The sequence below is a fragment of the Cervus canadensis genome, chromosome 27 (assembly GCF_019320065.1).
Source record: "Cervus canadensis isolate Bull #8, Minnesota chromosome 27, ASM1932006v1, whole genome shotgun sequence".
In the NCBI taxonomy this organism is placed as follows: Eukaryota; Metazoa; Chordata; class Mammalia; order Artiodactyla; family Cervidae; genus Cervus; species Cervus canadensis.
In genome coordinates, this window is record NC_057412.1 from 37,908,833 (window position 1) to 37,926,656 (window position 17,824).

A 17,824-nucleotide genomic window follows, 5' to 3' on the forward strand; every position below is an offset into this window, starting at 1 on the left:
CTTTGTCTTCATTTCCCTCTCTCCATATACCCCTGTCTGAAATTTTGCTGCTTTTCTTGAATATACAAATCCTACCAATCAGTCAAGCCCAGCAAAAGTTCCATCTCCTTGAAGAAGTCTTCCAGCTCCTATTGTTCTTATAAAATAATACAGCATTTACGGGCATTGGTTCTTAGGTTCCCAATTGTTTCATTATTCAGTGTTTCATCTAAATCCTCCTAACAGATTATAAGCTGCAAAGAACAGACATCAACTCTTATACATCTTTGAAACCCACAGCACTCTAGCCCTAGATACATTTGTAGTAAATTCATGATAAATATTTGTCTATTTTTTAATCTGTCCATTGGAGCCATTGCTGAACTATAGATGATCTTACTATACTTGTATTCAAACCATGCGATGTACAATTTAGCCTCTACAGGTACTCATTATAGTTGAGTAGTGTGATCTTTTCAATATGTATGTATACCAGTTGACCCTAGCATTGATTTCTAATAGCAGTGAAGCCCAGACATATGGCTTGTGGAATCAAATCGACTACATATGCCTGAAGGATTCCCTGAATAGAGCAGGCATTTGGCCCATATATCAGTATTGAGAACAGGAACAGGAAATGTTATGCAGTGATTGCTTTTCTATAGAATTACATTAGCATCACGCATTCTGCTAGTCATAATTTCTCAGCAGATCAGGGCTATCTATCAATGGCACTTCCTGTGGTACAGCATATGAAAATGCATTCCATTATTCATTATAAATGATGCTGATCAGGCATATGTCATTACAAATTAAATTTTTAAAGAGGAGACCTCTATGTAAAAATGGCACACTTGAGAGTCACTATTTTTAAAAAACATGAACATGGTACTTTGTGGCAATTTGGTTTTTCTGGAATATAAGTATTCTGTTGAAACAAAGAACTACTTTTGTTCATATTTTCAGGTGAATTTGGAGAAGTCTGTAGTGGACGTTTGAAAACACCAGGGAAAAGAGAGATCCCAGTTGCCATCAAAACTTTGAAAGGTGGCCACATGGATCGGCAAAGAAGAGATTTCTTAAGAGAAGCAAGTATCATGGGTCAGTTTGACCACCCAAACATCATTCGCTTAGAAGGTGTAGTTACAAAAAGTAAGTACTGATTTTCTTTTATACATCTATCTCAATTATTTTTTAAAAAAATGTTTAATAGCAGTGTCACAGCTATTACAAGCATAACTCAGTTCAGATGTCATGTTAAGATATCACCCCTCGGAGTCTTGGTATTAGGCTATGACAATATCAGAGTTTGCATTGGTTGCCAAACAGCTTTGAAATGCTTTTTATTACTTGTGGAGCATTTGCTAATTTAACTTGAAGTAATAAATCAAGGTAAAGGGTTATATATGTTTTTCTAATTTCTATAAGCATTTCACTTTTTCTAAAACTGCCTAAATTTCAATATAGGAGAAGCATTTAAAATACTTGGGGTCATTAAGTTAGTTCTATTTGGAAATAAATGTCATATATAAACAGAGAATGCATTATCTAAAGTAAAGCTTTTAAATAAAAAGTTCTTTATGCAACTCATCTTTATAAATGCCATTAGAACTATATTATTTTAATTTATAAAAATCAAGAAATGAATTACAGTTTCTAAAATAAAAATCCTGCTTTTACAGAAATAGAATCAAAAAACATTCCTTTGGGGAAAAAAATTCTTAAAAATCCCAAATTAGTCATATGCTCCAAGAAACAGATTGCAATATATTCACTTTTATGTGAATAATGACAAGATGTAAAGTTTAATATTTCTCCTTATTTTATTCACTAATGAGTTATAACATATAAAACTCAATACAGAATGGACATAAAAAAACTCATAAAAATTATTTAAATCTTTGAGAGGCATTTTTCTTTCATAAAACTGAATTTTTTTTAAACCGTGTAAATGAAATTGAAATTTCATGTTATATTTGGAGGAAGAAAGATGTAAATGCTTACTAAAAACATGTAATTGTGCCTGGAACTCCAGAGTCCTTCTCACAGGCATTAGCTAACACGCTACCCAAGGAGAGCAGATTACTGATAGCCATGGAAGCTTGGAGGACACTAAAGAATGCCTTTGATGTCAACTGTTGCCATGGGCTGTAAACTCAGTGGCCTTAGTAGAACCTTCCAGTCTTCATGCCCTTGTGTTGTTCTCTTCCAAATCGATTCTGGGCTTGTTCATGTGACTAGCCTTGGCCTGTGGTACGTTATCAAGTGTGATGAAAGTGGAAGCATCTTACCTATTTGTACAGTGGAACGTGTCCTTTGGAAACACTCTGACACATGGCTCAGCCTCAAGTGCTAAGCAAAGCCAGTCCGCATGGAGGGGCCACATGCAGGATACTGCAGAGAAGAGTACTGAGGCGTTTAGGTCACAAGGGCGCTGCAAGAGCTCCCAGAGAGAGTCAATACTGAGTGCAGGTTTGTGAAGGACGTTCCAGTCCCTAATACCACCCCCAGAGGGCTGCAGCTGCAGTTGATATTTTGTGGAGCAAAGGAACCACCCAGTTCAGTCCAGTAAACCCATAAAATCATGAGAGTTAATAAAATGGCTGTTTTAAGTTGCTCATTTTGGATAGTTTTGTTACACAGCAATATATAACCAAACTAAACACCAGTTAGAATTCCACTCCTGCCACTGAAGATTTGTACAGTTTTAAGCAGATGATTTAACATCTCTATTGTTTACTTCCACATCTGTAAAATGGGACCAAAATGGCTCCTACAAAACAGGGATGCTATAAAGATTAATTTTTAAATCTATAAAGCATTTATATAGTGTGTAACTCACAGTAAGCCACATTAAATGGTAGCTGATCCCCTGGAGAAGGAAATGGCAACCCACTCCAGTATTCTTGCCTGGGAAATCCCATGGACAGAGGAACCTGGCAGGCTACAGTCCATGGGGTCGCCAGAGTGGGACAGGACTTAGCAACTAAACCACCGCATTATTGGTAATATAGTTTACCATTTCATTTTCATGGCAACTCTCATGCATACCCATTGAAGCTCAGACAGGTTAATTAACCCACATGAAGACCTCTAAATCATAGTAAGTGGCATGGCTGATATTCAAATTGAGGTCTGTCATACAGACCTGTGGCATTTTTTGTTTCTTTGCTTTTTATTTGCTATATCACAGGGAGTAAGTCAGACTATTACACTTTGTCTTATCTGAATTAAATAGCATTAAATTATTGACAATCTGAATAAAATAACACAGTACTCTTTAAAAATAGGGAAAATATTCTGGTAAGTGGAATAAATCATCTCTTATTTTGTCAAATTTGGAGAGATCCAGATATGCCACAAAACCTAGCAAAAATACTAATCTGAAAGAGAGAGAGGAAACAACATGTTAATTATTTCTTTTATGTTTTCTGACTTCCTTGCATTAATTTAGCATGAACATTTCAAGTCATTCCTTCTGTTTTCTATCTCTCTCTAGAAGAAAAGAGATGATTTTGAAGTTGGTTATGAATCTTTGCAAAGCATTTAAAATAATTTAAGTATGCTGTTGAAGTACTCATATGAGTATTTATGAGTATTTATATCTGGAAATAAGTGCCCACAATAAATTTAAAGACCAGATATTTATTTTTACCTATGATAAATCACACTCTGTGAATTATTCATGTATTCCTATGTGTTTTATTATCTACCAATATAATATTATATATAATTTGGTCTTATGACGTAGGAATCTTTTATGCTAAATCAACTGAATAGGTTTAATAAGATAATTTAAGGCACTTGTCTGCTAGTTTGAAATAATCAGTTTATTTCACAAAAACATCAAAACAATTAGCCCAGTGATTGCTTTACACCTCTAACAATCTTGTATAAAGTTAAGACCGGTGACCTTTACTTAGCCTAATTTGTATGATTTCTAAGTGAAGGTCCTTATTTCATATCAAGAAAAAGATAAAGAGAGATAAGAAAAAAAAAGACTAATTGAGAAAGGATAGATTCAATAGGCTTTTGAGTGGCAATAATCATTGTAATTTTCACTTGTTAGCATGATACCCTATGTGGGTCTGTGGTAGTGTGGTGATGGTGAGGTGGATGGTGGAGATGCAGAAAGGATTAATTGCTGCAGAGATAAGTGGGCATGTTTATACTGTTATCTTCTTGACTCAAATGCTATGGGATTTTTAGGAGAAAGACAATAAATAAATAAATGCCTCATTCCCATAAATACATGGTAATTGTTCCAAGATTGCCCTTAAGTAGCTAAGAGATAGCTAGCAATTAATGTTCCCTAAAGACTACCAATTGCATAAAAGATAATACTGACAAAGATAACGATGCAGTATAGGTTTATATGGTCATGTTATTAGAGTGTCCTGGGGTTCTGAGAAGTAATGCACAGACTCTCAGTTGAAAGTAATACAAAATTACAGATCAAAATCTTCATCAGATCCTTTTATAAATTCTTAATATGCATAATTTTTATCTTATATTAAGTTTTATCACTGAGGGATACATATTATAAAGTTTTTGGGAACACTTTTGCTGTTTCATACTTGTACATATAACTACTTTTATACTTCAAGGTTAAATGATTAAAAGCTGTATTACATAAAGAAATGTGCCTGATAAGAGTTGAACCTATTTGTTTGATACACATCACAATTTCTTAACCTGCTAAGATGCAACTAATATAAAAAGAGTTTAATCCAGTTAAATCATATGCTTAGCATATACTTTTTCTCCAAGAAGCAAATGGAAGCCATCGGTTAGAGCACAGACTTATAGCTATTAGTACCATGGATAGTAACAATTTATAACAGGTGACATATACACCAATGTCATTAACTATATATCCAAAAGAGAAAGTTCTACCCTTCTATAAAAAGATAGGAATTGTGGTTAAATAATCACTCTTCAAATGACTGGGCCTTCCATTTGAATTCATGATGATATGGAAAACCAAAAGGAGAGAGAATAAAGCACCTAACTCCCAGGTTAGGTAACAACTAAATGTAAATGTACGAACTGTATCTCAATTAAATCATAAATCCAGCGAGGAATAATAGAAGTCAATCAGCACATCAAGCAGGTTCCCAAATGTAAATTTATTTCATCATAAGATGTTGCTACAGACTCTGGAACAGCATAGAGGCTATAACACAAAGTACTGGGCCTCCACAAACCATCTTTAAACATTCCAGAAAATCGCGGTGGTGGTGGTTTAGTCACTCAGTCATGTCTGACTCTTGCGGCCCCATGGACTGTAGGCAGCCAGGTTCCTCTGTCCATGGGATTCTCCAGGCAAGGATGCTGGAGTGGTTTGCAATTTCCTTCTCCAGGGGACCTTCCCGACCCTGGGATCGAACCTGGGTCTCCTTTACTGCAGGCAGATTCTTTACTGACTGAGTAGGTTCCTTCCAAGTAGTTTTAATGGGTCCACATGGATGCTAAATCAGAAAGTAGATTCAAGGTAGTCAAGTAGACAGTAAATACACCAAAACTGCTTCTCTGCTCCCAAAATTACATTTTACTTACCAAGTAATATATTCTCCAAGATTTTGACTATGACTGTTGCCCAATATAATAGCTGCCTCTCCACCTTGTATATTCTGCTACTAGACACAGGGTCTTGTACAAGTCACTCAATACCTTTAGGCCTCAGTATTTTCCTCTGCATAAAAGATTCAAAAATGTAGATTGGACTACAGAACAAGAAAGGTCATATCTAACCCTAAAATGTTTGTGTTTCATTCCTTTGCCAAAAGAAGACTCATGAGATGTTCCTAAGGAAAGCTTGTGACAGTAATAAGTTACCACCTCACCTCCAACTTTATTATAACATCAGGCTGGTATTGCTGATCAGGAAGAAACAAAAAGTGCCTTTAATAAAGTGTTTATCTTAGAATCTGTAAGGTAGAAAACTATAGATAAGATTTTTGCTATAAGCAAAATCAAGGTTTGGGTATATGGAATATATGTTGAAGGGAGTAAAATATTCTGTGAAACTGATTCTAATGAAAGAAATTAGGCATTTTTGTGAAATTCATCTACTCAGCTAGCTCAGCGAGGTGAAGAGTTTTGTTTTACTTTGTTTTGTTTTCAAAGAAATGTTTACTGAGCACCACCAAGTTGTCAGACACAATTGCTGATTAAAACCTAGAGACAGAGAAAAAAGGTCTCAGTTCTCTTGAGAAGCTCATCTCTTGGCTCCAGTCCACTGGGAGCAATGGACAAGTCGGCCGCTATTTCCCAGTACTATGTGGCATGTGCTATTTTGTATACAATTATTCATTAACTTATTCATTATTTTATTCAGAGAATATTGCTTGGGTGCCAACTCTTCTAGTCACTGATAATAGAGTACTGCAAAAGAGTTTTAACCAGCTGGAGGAAACAAAAAGGAATCTAAACATGTCAATATAATTTTTTATTGGAGTATATAGTTGCTTTACAATGCTCTGGTGGTCTCTGCTGCACAATGAAGTGAATCTGCTATAGGTATACTTATATGCCCTCTCTCTTGGACCTCCCTCCCACCCATTGAGGTCACCACGGCACGGAGCTGAGTTTCCTGTGTGTTATAGCAGGTTCCCACTACCTAACTCTTCTATAGACAGTAGTATGTATATATATATGTCAGTCTTCATTTCCCAGTTTGTCCCACATTCCCCTTCCCCCATGGCATCTGCAAGTCCATTCTCTACATCTGCATCTCTATTCCTGCCTTGGAAATAGGTTCTTCTGTACCGTTTTTCTAGATTCCACATTTATGAATTAATATATGATATTTGTTTTTCTGACTTCATTGTGTAGTACAGACTCTGGTTTCAACCACATCACTGCAAATAATCCAGTTTCATTACTTTAGATAAAGAGAAAAAACCTGAGTGAACTGAAGGAGCAAGCTCTGCTAGGGTTTGGTCTTCTAGGAGAGTATTCTAGGCAGAGGAAACAGTAAGTTCTAAACCCTTGTGGTAAGAAAGAATGTGGTGTATTGGGGGAGCATCGAAAACAGCTGGAGCAAAGTAATAACAGTACAGACTATATATTGAAAGAAAAACTAGAGGCAGGTAAAACAGTAAGGAGGCTAGTATAGTAACCCAAATGAAAAAGGCACTTGGATTACTAAAGTAAGCTTGGAAACAATGAACTACAATTTGGAAATGATAAGTTGGAAATGTCTTGGATGTTTGAAGACCTCCAGGAAGTCTCTGAAGCCTTGGTGGGATTCTGGTATGCAGGTGCAAATGATGGGCAGTGAGGGCACAAAATGGCAACCCACACCAGTACTCTTGCCTGGAAAATCCCATGGACAGAGGAGCCTGGCAGGCTACAGTCCCTGGGGTCGCAAAGAGTTGGACAGGCCTGAGTGACTAACACATACACGAGGGCACAAAAGAACCTGGAGAGTAGGACGGAAGCCACAGCCTCAAAGAACACTACTGATAAAGCAGAAAAAACAAGTTGATAGCATGAAAGTGGGAAGAGATACAACCCAAGGAAAAAAGAAAGATGAGAGACCACAGAAAGAAATTAAGATTGTCTGTATTTTCTCTCCTCTCCTAACATCCTTAATATTGACTATTTACTGAAAATAGTGATGGATTATTCTTGTACAGTTTCTGGAGTCTCTTGGAATCTCAGGAGATTTACTGCAAAGTATTTGACATTTGGAATGATAATGTATACATATTGCAAAACAGAAAATGAGCCAAGTGTTGACTATAACAAACAGTAACAAACTGACATAGTCTGGTGGCCCTGTGCATCACACTGTTCAAGCTGCGCTGGGGCTAATTGGGATCACCAGCTTATTTTCTTCCTGCCCGAGTGTCTGTCCCCTCTTTACGAGACAGGATAAACTTCTTCTGTATTCAGAAGGAGTTTGTCTCTTTAGTGTTTAAGTGTCTGAGTTTTCTCAAGGTCATTCACTCTAATCGCTTCCCTAGATCTACAAACGTACAGTCTCCTTTCTGTGGTTCTTTCCCTCTCCTAAACCAGCCTGCTAATTATTGGGTAGAGTATAGTAAGAAGTATCAGCTTAAAAATTCTAGTAACAGGTTGCTCAGCTTGAAGAAAACACTGGAAGAACTAGAAGAGAAAAGAGAATATAAATAAACTTCATGCTTACATAATGTTGCCTTTTAAAGCATCTAAATAACATTGAATAGAGCCACCCCTAGGGTGAAATCGTACTCATTTTCAAAAATGAAAGTTCTTTCCAAATAATTTATGATACAGTTTGTTCTGGTAAAGAGTTTGATGGCTCCTAATGTGAGAAGAACTATAGATAAACCCATGTCATAGGTACTAATTTGCATCCATAAATTCAGGAGAATGAGAACCTACTTTCTAGTCTGCAAGGTAAAGTAACCACTCGTTACTTGGGGGCTTTTTCACCGAGTTCCTGACGGTCTTATGTAAGAGTGAGTAAAGACCAGTAGAAAACGTAATCACTGAAAATGATAGGCCCCTTGTATATGCGACTTCTAATTTTAAAAAGTTATCTCTGAAATTAATGAACGGAAATCTGGCAAAGCCCTTATTTAATCCTTTGATGAATATTTTTAATGCTTATTTTGTTTTTGTGGGAATATAATAATGTAACTTTTCTTAACTCTACATCTTGATATAATTTCAGACTTACAGAAAAAGTTATTCAAATAATATAGTTCCCATATAACTTTTATTTAGTTTCCCCTGATGTATTTTACGTAATCATAGGACTGCTATCAAAACCAAGAAACAAACATCTGTACAGTACTTTTTACTTAGCTATAGACTTTGATTCACATTTTACTAGCTTTTCCACTAGTGTCCTTTTTCTCTTCTAAGACTTCATCCAGGGTCCCAAATTGCATGAGTTATCACATCTCAGTCCAGTCTGTGTTTAATCTGTGCACTTCTTCAGTCTTCGCTTGTCTTTCCTGACCTTGACACTTTGCAAGAGTACTCATTAGTGATTTTGTAAAATGTCCATTAGTTTGGGTGTGGTCATTGCTTTTTCATGATTCAGTTTGTGGCTATGCGTTTTTGCAGAAATATAACAAAAGTCACATATCATCTTTAATGCATGGTTTCAGGAAGGTTACCTGATATCCACATACTTTATTCCTGGGGATGTTAACATGGGTCACGTGGTTAAGGTGGTGTCATCTTGATTGCTCCACTGAAAAGTTACTTTTCCCTTTTTGTAGTCAGTGTATATTCAGGAGGAGATCTTTTCAACTATGCAAATATCCTGTTTTTCCTCAAACTTTTTCCCATTAATTTTATCTTTCATAGTCAACCTTGCCTGCAACAATTGCTACTGTTCTATTTTTAATGGTGATGTTTCTACTTTCTTTCCTTCTGTATTAATCAGAACACTTCTTTAAGGAAGAGCTGTACTTTAAATGTTCTTTAAAGAATGTTCTTTAAATGGAATTATACAGGAGGCCTTTCAGAGCTGGCTTCTTTCTCTTAGGAGAATGTACTTGAGAGTCATGCCTTTATTGTTGCTGAACAATATTCCTTTGTGTGGTGTATCATCGTTTGGTTCTGCATTCAGTGGCTGAAGGACATCTGGGTTGTTTCTAGTTTGAATGATTATTTATAAAACTGCTCTAAACACTCATGTACAAGTCTCTTTGTAAGCACATATTTTTGTTTATCTTAAAGAAATACCTAGGTGTGGGATGACCAAATCAAATGATAAATATATGTTTAATTTTTTAAGAAACTGCCAAACTGTTTTCTAAACCTGATGTACCATTTTACATCCCACTAGTAATTATGAGAGTTTCTGTTACTCTGCATCATCAGCAATGCTTGATACTTTTTTTTTAAATTAGCCATCTTAGTATATATTAGTGTCTTACTGTGACTTTAATTTGCATATCCCTATGACCATTGAATTTGATCAGCTTTCCATATGTTTCTTCACTATCCATATATCTTCTTTGGTGAAGTATGTTTTCAGATTTTTACCCATATTCTCTCATTGGGTTGTTTTTTCTTAATGTTGAGTTCTAAATGTTTTTTTTTTTTTTTAATATATATTTTTGGATACAGTTCTTTGTCTAAAATATGTGTTTAAAATTTTATTTGTAGATATTTTTCCAGTTTTTAACTTGTTTTTCCATTCAATGAACATTGTCTTTAACAGAGTAACTGTTGTTTTATTTTGATAAAGTCTGATTCATTATTCCTTTTCTTTTACGGATTGTGCTTTGTGGTGTGACATCAAAAAACTCTTGATCTAGACCACGGTCACAAAGACTTTCTCTTTTATTACCTTCTAGAAGTTTTACATGGGCTTTCCTGGTGGCTCAGATGGTAAATAATCTGCCTTCTCATGCAGGAGACCTGGGTTTGATCCCTGGGTCAGGAAGATCTCCTGGAGAAGGCAATGGCAACCCACTCCAGTATTCTTGCCTGGAGAATTCCTTGGGCAGATGAGCCTGCTGGGCCACAGTCCATGCAGTCGCAAAGAGTCAGACACAACTGAGTGACTAACACTTTCTCAGAAGATTTACATAGAGATCTAAGATCCACTTTGAGTTAATTTTTACATAAAGTGTGACATATGGGCCAAGGTTCTTCTTTTGTATTTTTGGTTTTTTTCATATGGATAATTTCAGCACCATTTGTTGAATTGTTATATTTTTTAGATGCAAAACTTTTTTTGCCTCATTTTTAACTTACTTTCTTTGCTTAAAGTCCTTCAAGGGCTTTCCTTCACCCACGGGACAAAATTCATGCCCCTGAATATAGAAATTCAAGGTTTTGAACAATTGGCTTCCACTCAGCATTCCTTTTATCTCCTGCCTCTCTGCCTCTTAGTTTATATTCAGTTAACAATAAATCACTATTTGATTCATATTTCAAATGAAATATTCAAATGACTCTTTCAGTGAATCATTGATTGAGCCCACATTCTATCATACTTGGCCTTCTTCTTGGAAATACTTATTTTTCCCCCACCATCATCACTCCTAACTCAGCCAGCAAGCCTGACTTATGCAGGATGACTCAGCTTGTATGAGACTTCTTTTCTTCATCTTTTTACCAGTAGATATCTATATCACACTTAACATGTTATGCTATAATTACTTTTATATGTACGGGCCTGAAGTTTAACTCTTACACCATAACGTTAGGCCCTCTGCACCATCTGGCAATGACCTGAGTTTCTTCTGGGACACTCCCATCGGTCTGTTGGCTGCAGCAAGGCATCTGTGCAGTCTTCTGTCCCTGTTGGGGTTCCCTCTTACCTTCACACTTCCTTCCCACAGCCCTCGTCAGGGCTCCAGCACCCCAGCCACTGCCCATCAGTAGAGCAAAACTATCATGCCATTCATTTGCTTTCTGATAGCTCTTAATTTACTGTTAATAAAGGATTAAACGAAGTGTACTGGTCACTCCATATTCTCCTCTTAATGTTCTATCCTAGCTTAAACTCTCCTCTCAAACTCCCTCTTGCCAAATCTCCAATATATACCCCCAATATATATTTTAAATTACTTTTAGATAGAGGGGGAAATCCTATGTTATATTGGAATGGGGGTTTGGGGAGTCGATAGTCTCCTGAGGATAGCCTTAATTTTATTTATTGTGGTGCCTAACATGGTACTGAGCATACAGGAAATACTAGGTATACCCCAGGTGGTGCTAGTTGTAAAGAACCTGCCTGCAAGTGCAGGAGACATAAGAGACGAGGGTTCGATCCCTGGGTTGGGAGTATCCCCTGGAGAAGGAAATGGCAACCCACTCCAGTATTCTTGCCTGGGAAATCCCATAGAGGAGCCTGGTGGGCTACTGTCCATAGGGTCACAAAGAGTTGGACATGACTAAAGCAACTTAGTACACATGTACTTATGGATGAAGGAATATTGTAAGAAAGGAGGGAAAGGAAGCAAAGGATAGGGGTATAATAAAAAGAAGAAGAAGGGAAGAAAGCAAAGAAGGAACCTAATTTTTCAAGGACTTCAAGCCCAGTTCTAAATTTGAACACTCACTAATGTCAGTTATATTTATATAAAATTGGCAGCTTTTCTCATAATTGTGTTTCTGTGTACTTTGGCAATTTTTCCTTCTGAACAGTCATCATATTTTAGTTGTTTTTCTCCTATTAAATTTTAACTGTATATATATATTACATTATAGTTATTTAGGAACATGTCTTTTTCTACTATTCTAGAATCAACTTCAAAGTAGGGCCACATTACCTGATCTATATCTTATATGTTATAACACTCAATCTTAACTTTGGAATGGGTTAAGAAATACAGTAGTGTGTTTCCTCAGCCTGAGAAATAAAAGTAGGCATAACTTAGCCACTGATGATTGAGATATAGCCACAGAATGATGTGAATTTATTGACATTTTTATTAGGTTACATCAATCACTGTGAGTGAATTTATTCATTTTCCACTCCTCACAAATGTCAGCCAAAGACATCAGTGATTTTTTGTTTATCCTTTTCATTCAAATGCAATGACTGTTTTAGGATTCTTAGGCCTGAAAATAATGCATTGACCTTTCCCCTAAACATTAATGGCATGATTCTTTTGAAATAAGGTCAGTTTTCATTTTGGCACAGCCATATATTATATGGGACACGCTATTGTGTTTGGTACAGAAATCCATAAATACAAAAAGCTATAGCACCTTTGTGACTTTGTTACTATTTCATACACCTAATTACTGAAGTATTCCATTACCCTGAATGAAGTATGAAAAAATGCTTTCCATTAGCTAGAGTTTCTGTGATTTAATGATTTATTTCATATAGATTAAATCTCACTGCAACAAATTCCAGGATACTCCCTAGGGAAAGCAACTCTGGATATAAAGTATAAGGGGGCTGGAGAAAATAAAAAGAAAAGAGGGGCTGCTTAAAAATAGGAAGATTTAAGGGTGAGGCCTAGCAGAATTTCTGAATTTGTTCCAGGAAAAGGAGAAGCTAATTACTTCCCTAAAAGAGGATTTAAAATTAATATAATTATTTCTTACATGTAAGCTAAATAAATTTACTAAAACAAAAACAAAAGCCTTCCTTATGTCAACTCTGGCATTCCAATATTTTCTGCCTCAATGAGACAGTATTTCTAGTCATACAAGCCATTGGTAACGGACTCAGAAACTATTTCACATAAGTACCTCTAAGTAAAAAAGACACGCACACACACAAAAAGTGGAAGACTGCATTTGTCAGTGATGAAAGTTTTAATTATACAATTTGTAAAGCTTAAAATTAGTGTTTTTACTAAGATGGCCCAAATGGAACAATTGCTAAAACTGAAATAATGCTACCAGTTCTTTGATACAGTTCCCAGATTTTAGCTACAAGGGAAATTCTTAACTGCTAAGGAGACCCACCCTTTAGTCTAATTACAGGAACGTATTTTTACTGAGTAGAATGTTGAGTACTGTCTAGGAAAGCTGAAGGAAAAAAAAAATTGATAGAGACTGATATGGATAGAGCAAATCCCTCTTTAAGTCAAATTTTAATCCATTCAACCTACCTGATAAAGACTTCAAAGTAATGATCTTTAAGATGCTCATTGATTTCAGAAGAATGGATGAACACAGTAAGAATTTCAACAAAGGTTATAAAATGTAAAGAACCAAGCAAAGCTAAAGAATACAATAACTGAAATTTTAAAATATACTAGAAGAAATAAACCAGTTTAAATGATACAGAGAAATGGATCAGCAGTCTGGAAGATAGATTAGTGGAAATCACCCAAGCTGAACAAGGGAAAAAAGTTTTAAGCAAGGATAATTTAAGGGGCCTCTGGGAAAATTTCAAGCATACCAAAATTTTCATTATAGGAGCTGGAAAAGGAAGAGAGAATGGGGCAGAGAACTTATTTGAAGAGATAATAGCTGAAAACATCTCTAACCTGGGGAAGGGAATAGACATCCAAGTTGCAAAGCACAAAGAAGCTCAAAAAGGTGAATATAATAAGGTCTACACCAAGATACATTATAATTAAAATGGCAAAAAATAAACATAAAGAGAGAATATTAAAAGGAGCAAGAGGAAAGATAGTGGTTACATACAAGAGAACTCTCATGAGGCTATCAACTGACTTAGCAGCAGAAACTTTGCAGGCCAGTAAAGTTTATTGCTGGCAAAATATATTAAAGTGAATGCAGTCATGTCCAATTCCTTGCAACCCCTTTGCCAGGCTCTTCTGTCCATGGAAATTTCCAGACAAGAATACTGGAGTGGGTTACCATTTCCTTCTCCAGAGGATTTTCCCAACCCAAGAATCGAACCCCTGTCTCTTGTGTCTCTTGCATTGGCAGGCAGATTCTTTACCACTGCACCAGCTGGGAAGCCCATATATTAAAGTAGTGTAAGATAAAACCTCAACCAAGAATATTCTGCCTAGCCAGGCTATTATTCAGATTTGAGGAGAAATAAAGAGTTTTACAGGAAAGCAAAAGCTAAAAGTTATTTCAGGAAATGTTAAAGTGACTTCTCTAAATGGAAAAGAGAAGGCCACAGCTAGAAATATGAAAATTGCAAAAGGATAAAGCTCATTGGTAAAGGAAAATATCCAGTAGATTGACCACTTATAAGGTTATTAGGAAGGTTAAAAAATAAAAGTAGTAAAATTATTTCTATCCACAATAAGTAGTTAACTGATAAAACAAAAAGTTGTAAAATATGATGTCAAAACCATCAAGCATAGATGAGGGTATAAAAATATATGGCAGTCAGAATTCATTAAACCTTAAAGGGTCATCACTTAAAATAATCACGTAGGTATATAGGTATGTATGTATGTAAAAAACAAAGATCATGGAGTCTGGTCCCATCACTTCATGGCAAATAGATAGGAAAACAATGGAAACAGTGACAGGCTTTATTTTCTTGGGCTCCAAAATCATTGCAGATGGTGACTGAAATCATGAAATTAAAAGATGCTTGTGCCTTGGAAGAAAAGCTATGACCAACCTAGACAGCATATTAGAAAGCAGAAGTATTTGCTGATAAACTTCCATCTAGTCAAAGCTATGGTTTTTCCAGTAGTCATGTATGGATGTGAGAGTTGGACCGTAAAGAAGGCTGAGCAGTGAAGAAATGATGCTTTTGAACTGTGGTGTTGGAGAAGACTCTTGAGAGTCCCTTAGACTGCAAGGAGATCCAACCAGTCCATCCTAAAGGAAATCAGTCCTGAATATTCATTGGAAGGCCTGATGCTGAAGCTGCAATACTTTGGCCACCTGATGCAAAGAACTGACTCATTTGAAAAGACCCTGATGCTGGGAAAGATTGAAGGCAGTAGGAGAAGGGGACAACAGAGGATGAGATGGGTGGATGGTGTTACCGACTGGATGGACATGAGTTTGAACAAGCTCCAGGAGTTGGTGATGGACAGGGAAGCCTGTTGTGCTGAAGTCCATAGGGTCTCAAAGAGTCAGACACAACTGAGCGACTGAACTGACTGATATCTATAGTTTTTTATATACGAACCTCAAGGTAACCACAAACCAAAAATCTATATTAGATACACACACACACAAAGGAATGCAAGCATGATGCTAAAGATAACGTCCTACAAGATGGAAATAATTACAATCGCAGAGGTTCTCCCCAAGGAACAAGGAGTCCAGGTCAACCTCAGGTTCCCCTGCCTGGGGGACCTGCTCCAGGAAGAGGACCCCCCAGAACACTAGGCTGTGAATGCTTTGAAGTCCAGTGGAGTTTACTTTCAGGAGATTCAGAGAGCTGTGGAAATAGAGACTTAAAGGTAAACAAAAGGTCATAGGCTCCAGGACCTAGGGAGAAAGCAGTGATATGAAAAGAATAGAGATCAGATCCTCTTGCTGATCTTAGCGAGTCTCCCACTGGACATAGTCCTGCCCACCAGAGGGCCCAGGACCTGACGCCAATACCAGTGTGAGGATGTGAGACCCAGGACCCCCCGGGCTGCTGCAGTCAGAGACTCTGGGATGCACATCTACCTGCCAGCTGGCAGACACCTGCCCCAGGACAGCCATAGCCCTGCAGCCTGCCATGGCAGAACCTATTCCACCCATCAGCAGACCAGTGTGAGCTTTGGCACACCCCAGTCCCCAAAGCCAGCTGTGGGAAGAACAGGGCCCATCCACCAGCAAGCCAAAAGCAGCTCTGATCCCTATGCCCTGCAGCCACACCCCAAGATTCCACTCTTTTCACCCATGGGCCAAGCCTTCCAGGATCCCATAACCAGCTGCTTCATGACCCAGCCCTACTAATCTCCCAAGACTGAACCAAGAAGTAACAGAAAATATGAACAGACCAATTACAAGTAGTGAAACTGAATCAGTAATAATAATTTTAAAAAATTCCAACAAGCAGAAGTTTAGGACCAGCTAGCTTCACAGGTGAATACTACCAAATATTTAGAGATGAGTTAGCATCTGTCCTTCTCAAACTGTTCCAAAATTTGCAGAGGAAGAAATGCTTCCAAACTCATCAGCACAACCCTCATCTCAAAACCAGAAAGAAGATACCACAAAAAAGAAATTTTCAAGCTAATATCACTGATGAAAATACATGCAAAAATCTTCAATAAAATATTAGCAAGCCAAACCCAACAATAAATCAAAAGGATCCTGATCAAGTGAGATTCAACCCAGGGATGCAATGATTTTTCAGTATCTGCACCTTAATCATTGTGATGCATTATATTAATAAACTGAAGAATAAATGCAGAAAAATGATGCAGAAAAACTTTTGAAAATATTCGGCATCTGCTTATGATAAAAAGCTTTCCAGAAAATGGATATAGAGGGAACATACTTCAACACAATAAAGGTCATTTATAATAAACCCACAGCTAACATTATACTCAAAGTTGAAAAGCTGAAAACATTTCCTGTAAGATCAGGAACAAGATAAGGATGCCCATTCCTAACATTTTACTCAACATAGTATTAGTCAACATGGAATTAGAAGTCCTAGCCACAATAATCAGATGAGTAAAAGAAATTAAAGCAAACCAAATTGAAAAGGAAGAAGTAAAACTGTCACTGTTTGCAGGTGGTGTGATACCATGTACAGAATATCCTAAAGAGGCCATGAAAAAGGTACTGGAGCTCATTGGTAAATTCAGTAAAGTTGCAGGATGCAAAATTAATATGCAGAAATATATTGCACATTTATACATTAACAGTGAACTATCAAAAAGAGAAATTAAGGAAGCAATTCCATTTACAATCACATCAAAAAAAAAAAAAAACCTACTGAAGGAGGTAAAAGACATGTACTCAGAAGACTATAAGACACTGATGAAAAAATTGAAGGTGACACCAATGGAGGGATATAATGTGTTATTGGACTGGAAGAATATTGACAAAGTACCCATGCTGCTCAAGGAGGTCTGTAGTTTTAATGCAATCCCTAACACAAATAATTTTCAAGTATGTTACTGAAACACAAAAGACTCAAAATAGCCAAAACAATCTTGAGAAGACCTCAATAGACATTATTCCAAAGAAGACATTCAGGTGGTCAATGGGCACATGGAAAAATGCTCAACATGGTTAATCATTAGAAAAATGCAAATAAAACCACAATGAGATACCAACCCACACCTGTCAGAGTGTCTATCAATTACCAAAAAAAAAAGACTTGCAAATAACAAATGTTGTCAAGGATATGGAGAAAAAGGAACCTTTGTACACCGTTGATGGGAATGTAAATTGGCGATGCCACTGTGGAAAACAATATGGAGGTTTCTCAGAAAGCTAAAAATCGAACTTCCATATGATCTAGCAATACCCCTCCTGGGTAAGTATATTTACAAACAAAAAGAAAAAAAAGCACTAATTTGAAAAG

General features: G+C 36.7%; 1 protein-coding gene across 1 annotated transcript in view; it reads left to right on the forward strand.

Annotated features, from left to right (window-relative positions):
* EPHA6 (EPH receptor A6) overlaps nt 1-17,824 on the forward strand; it is a 962,333-nt gene that overhangs the window by 696,127 nt on the left and 248,382 nt on the right. The window contains exon 11 of the mRNA XM_043449041.1: nt 946-1,131. Coding sequence (XP_043304976.1) covers nt 946-1,131 — 186 coding nt within the window. The remainder of the gene's footprint in view (nt 1-945; nt 1,132-17,824) is intronic.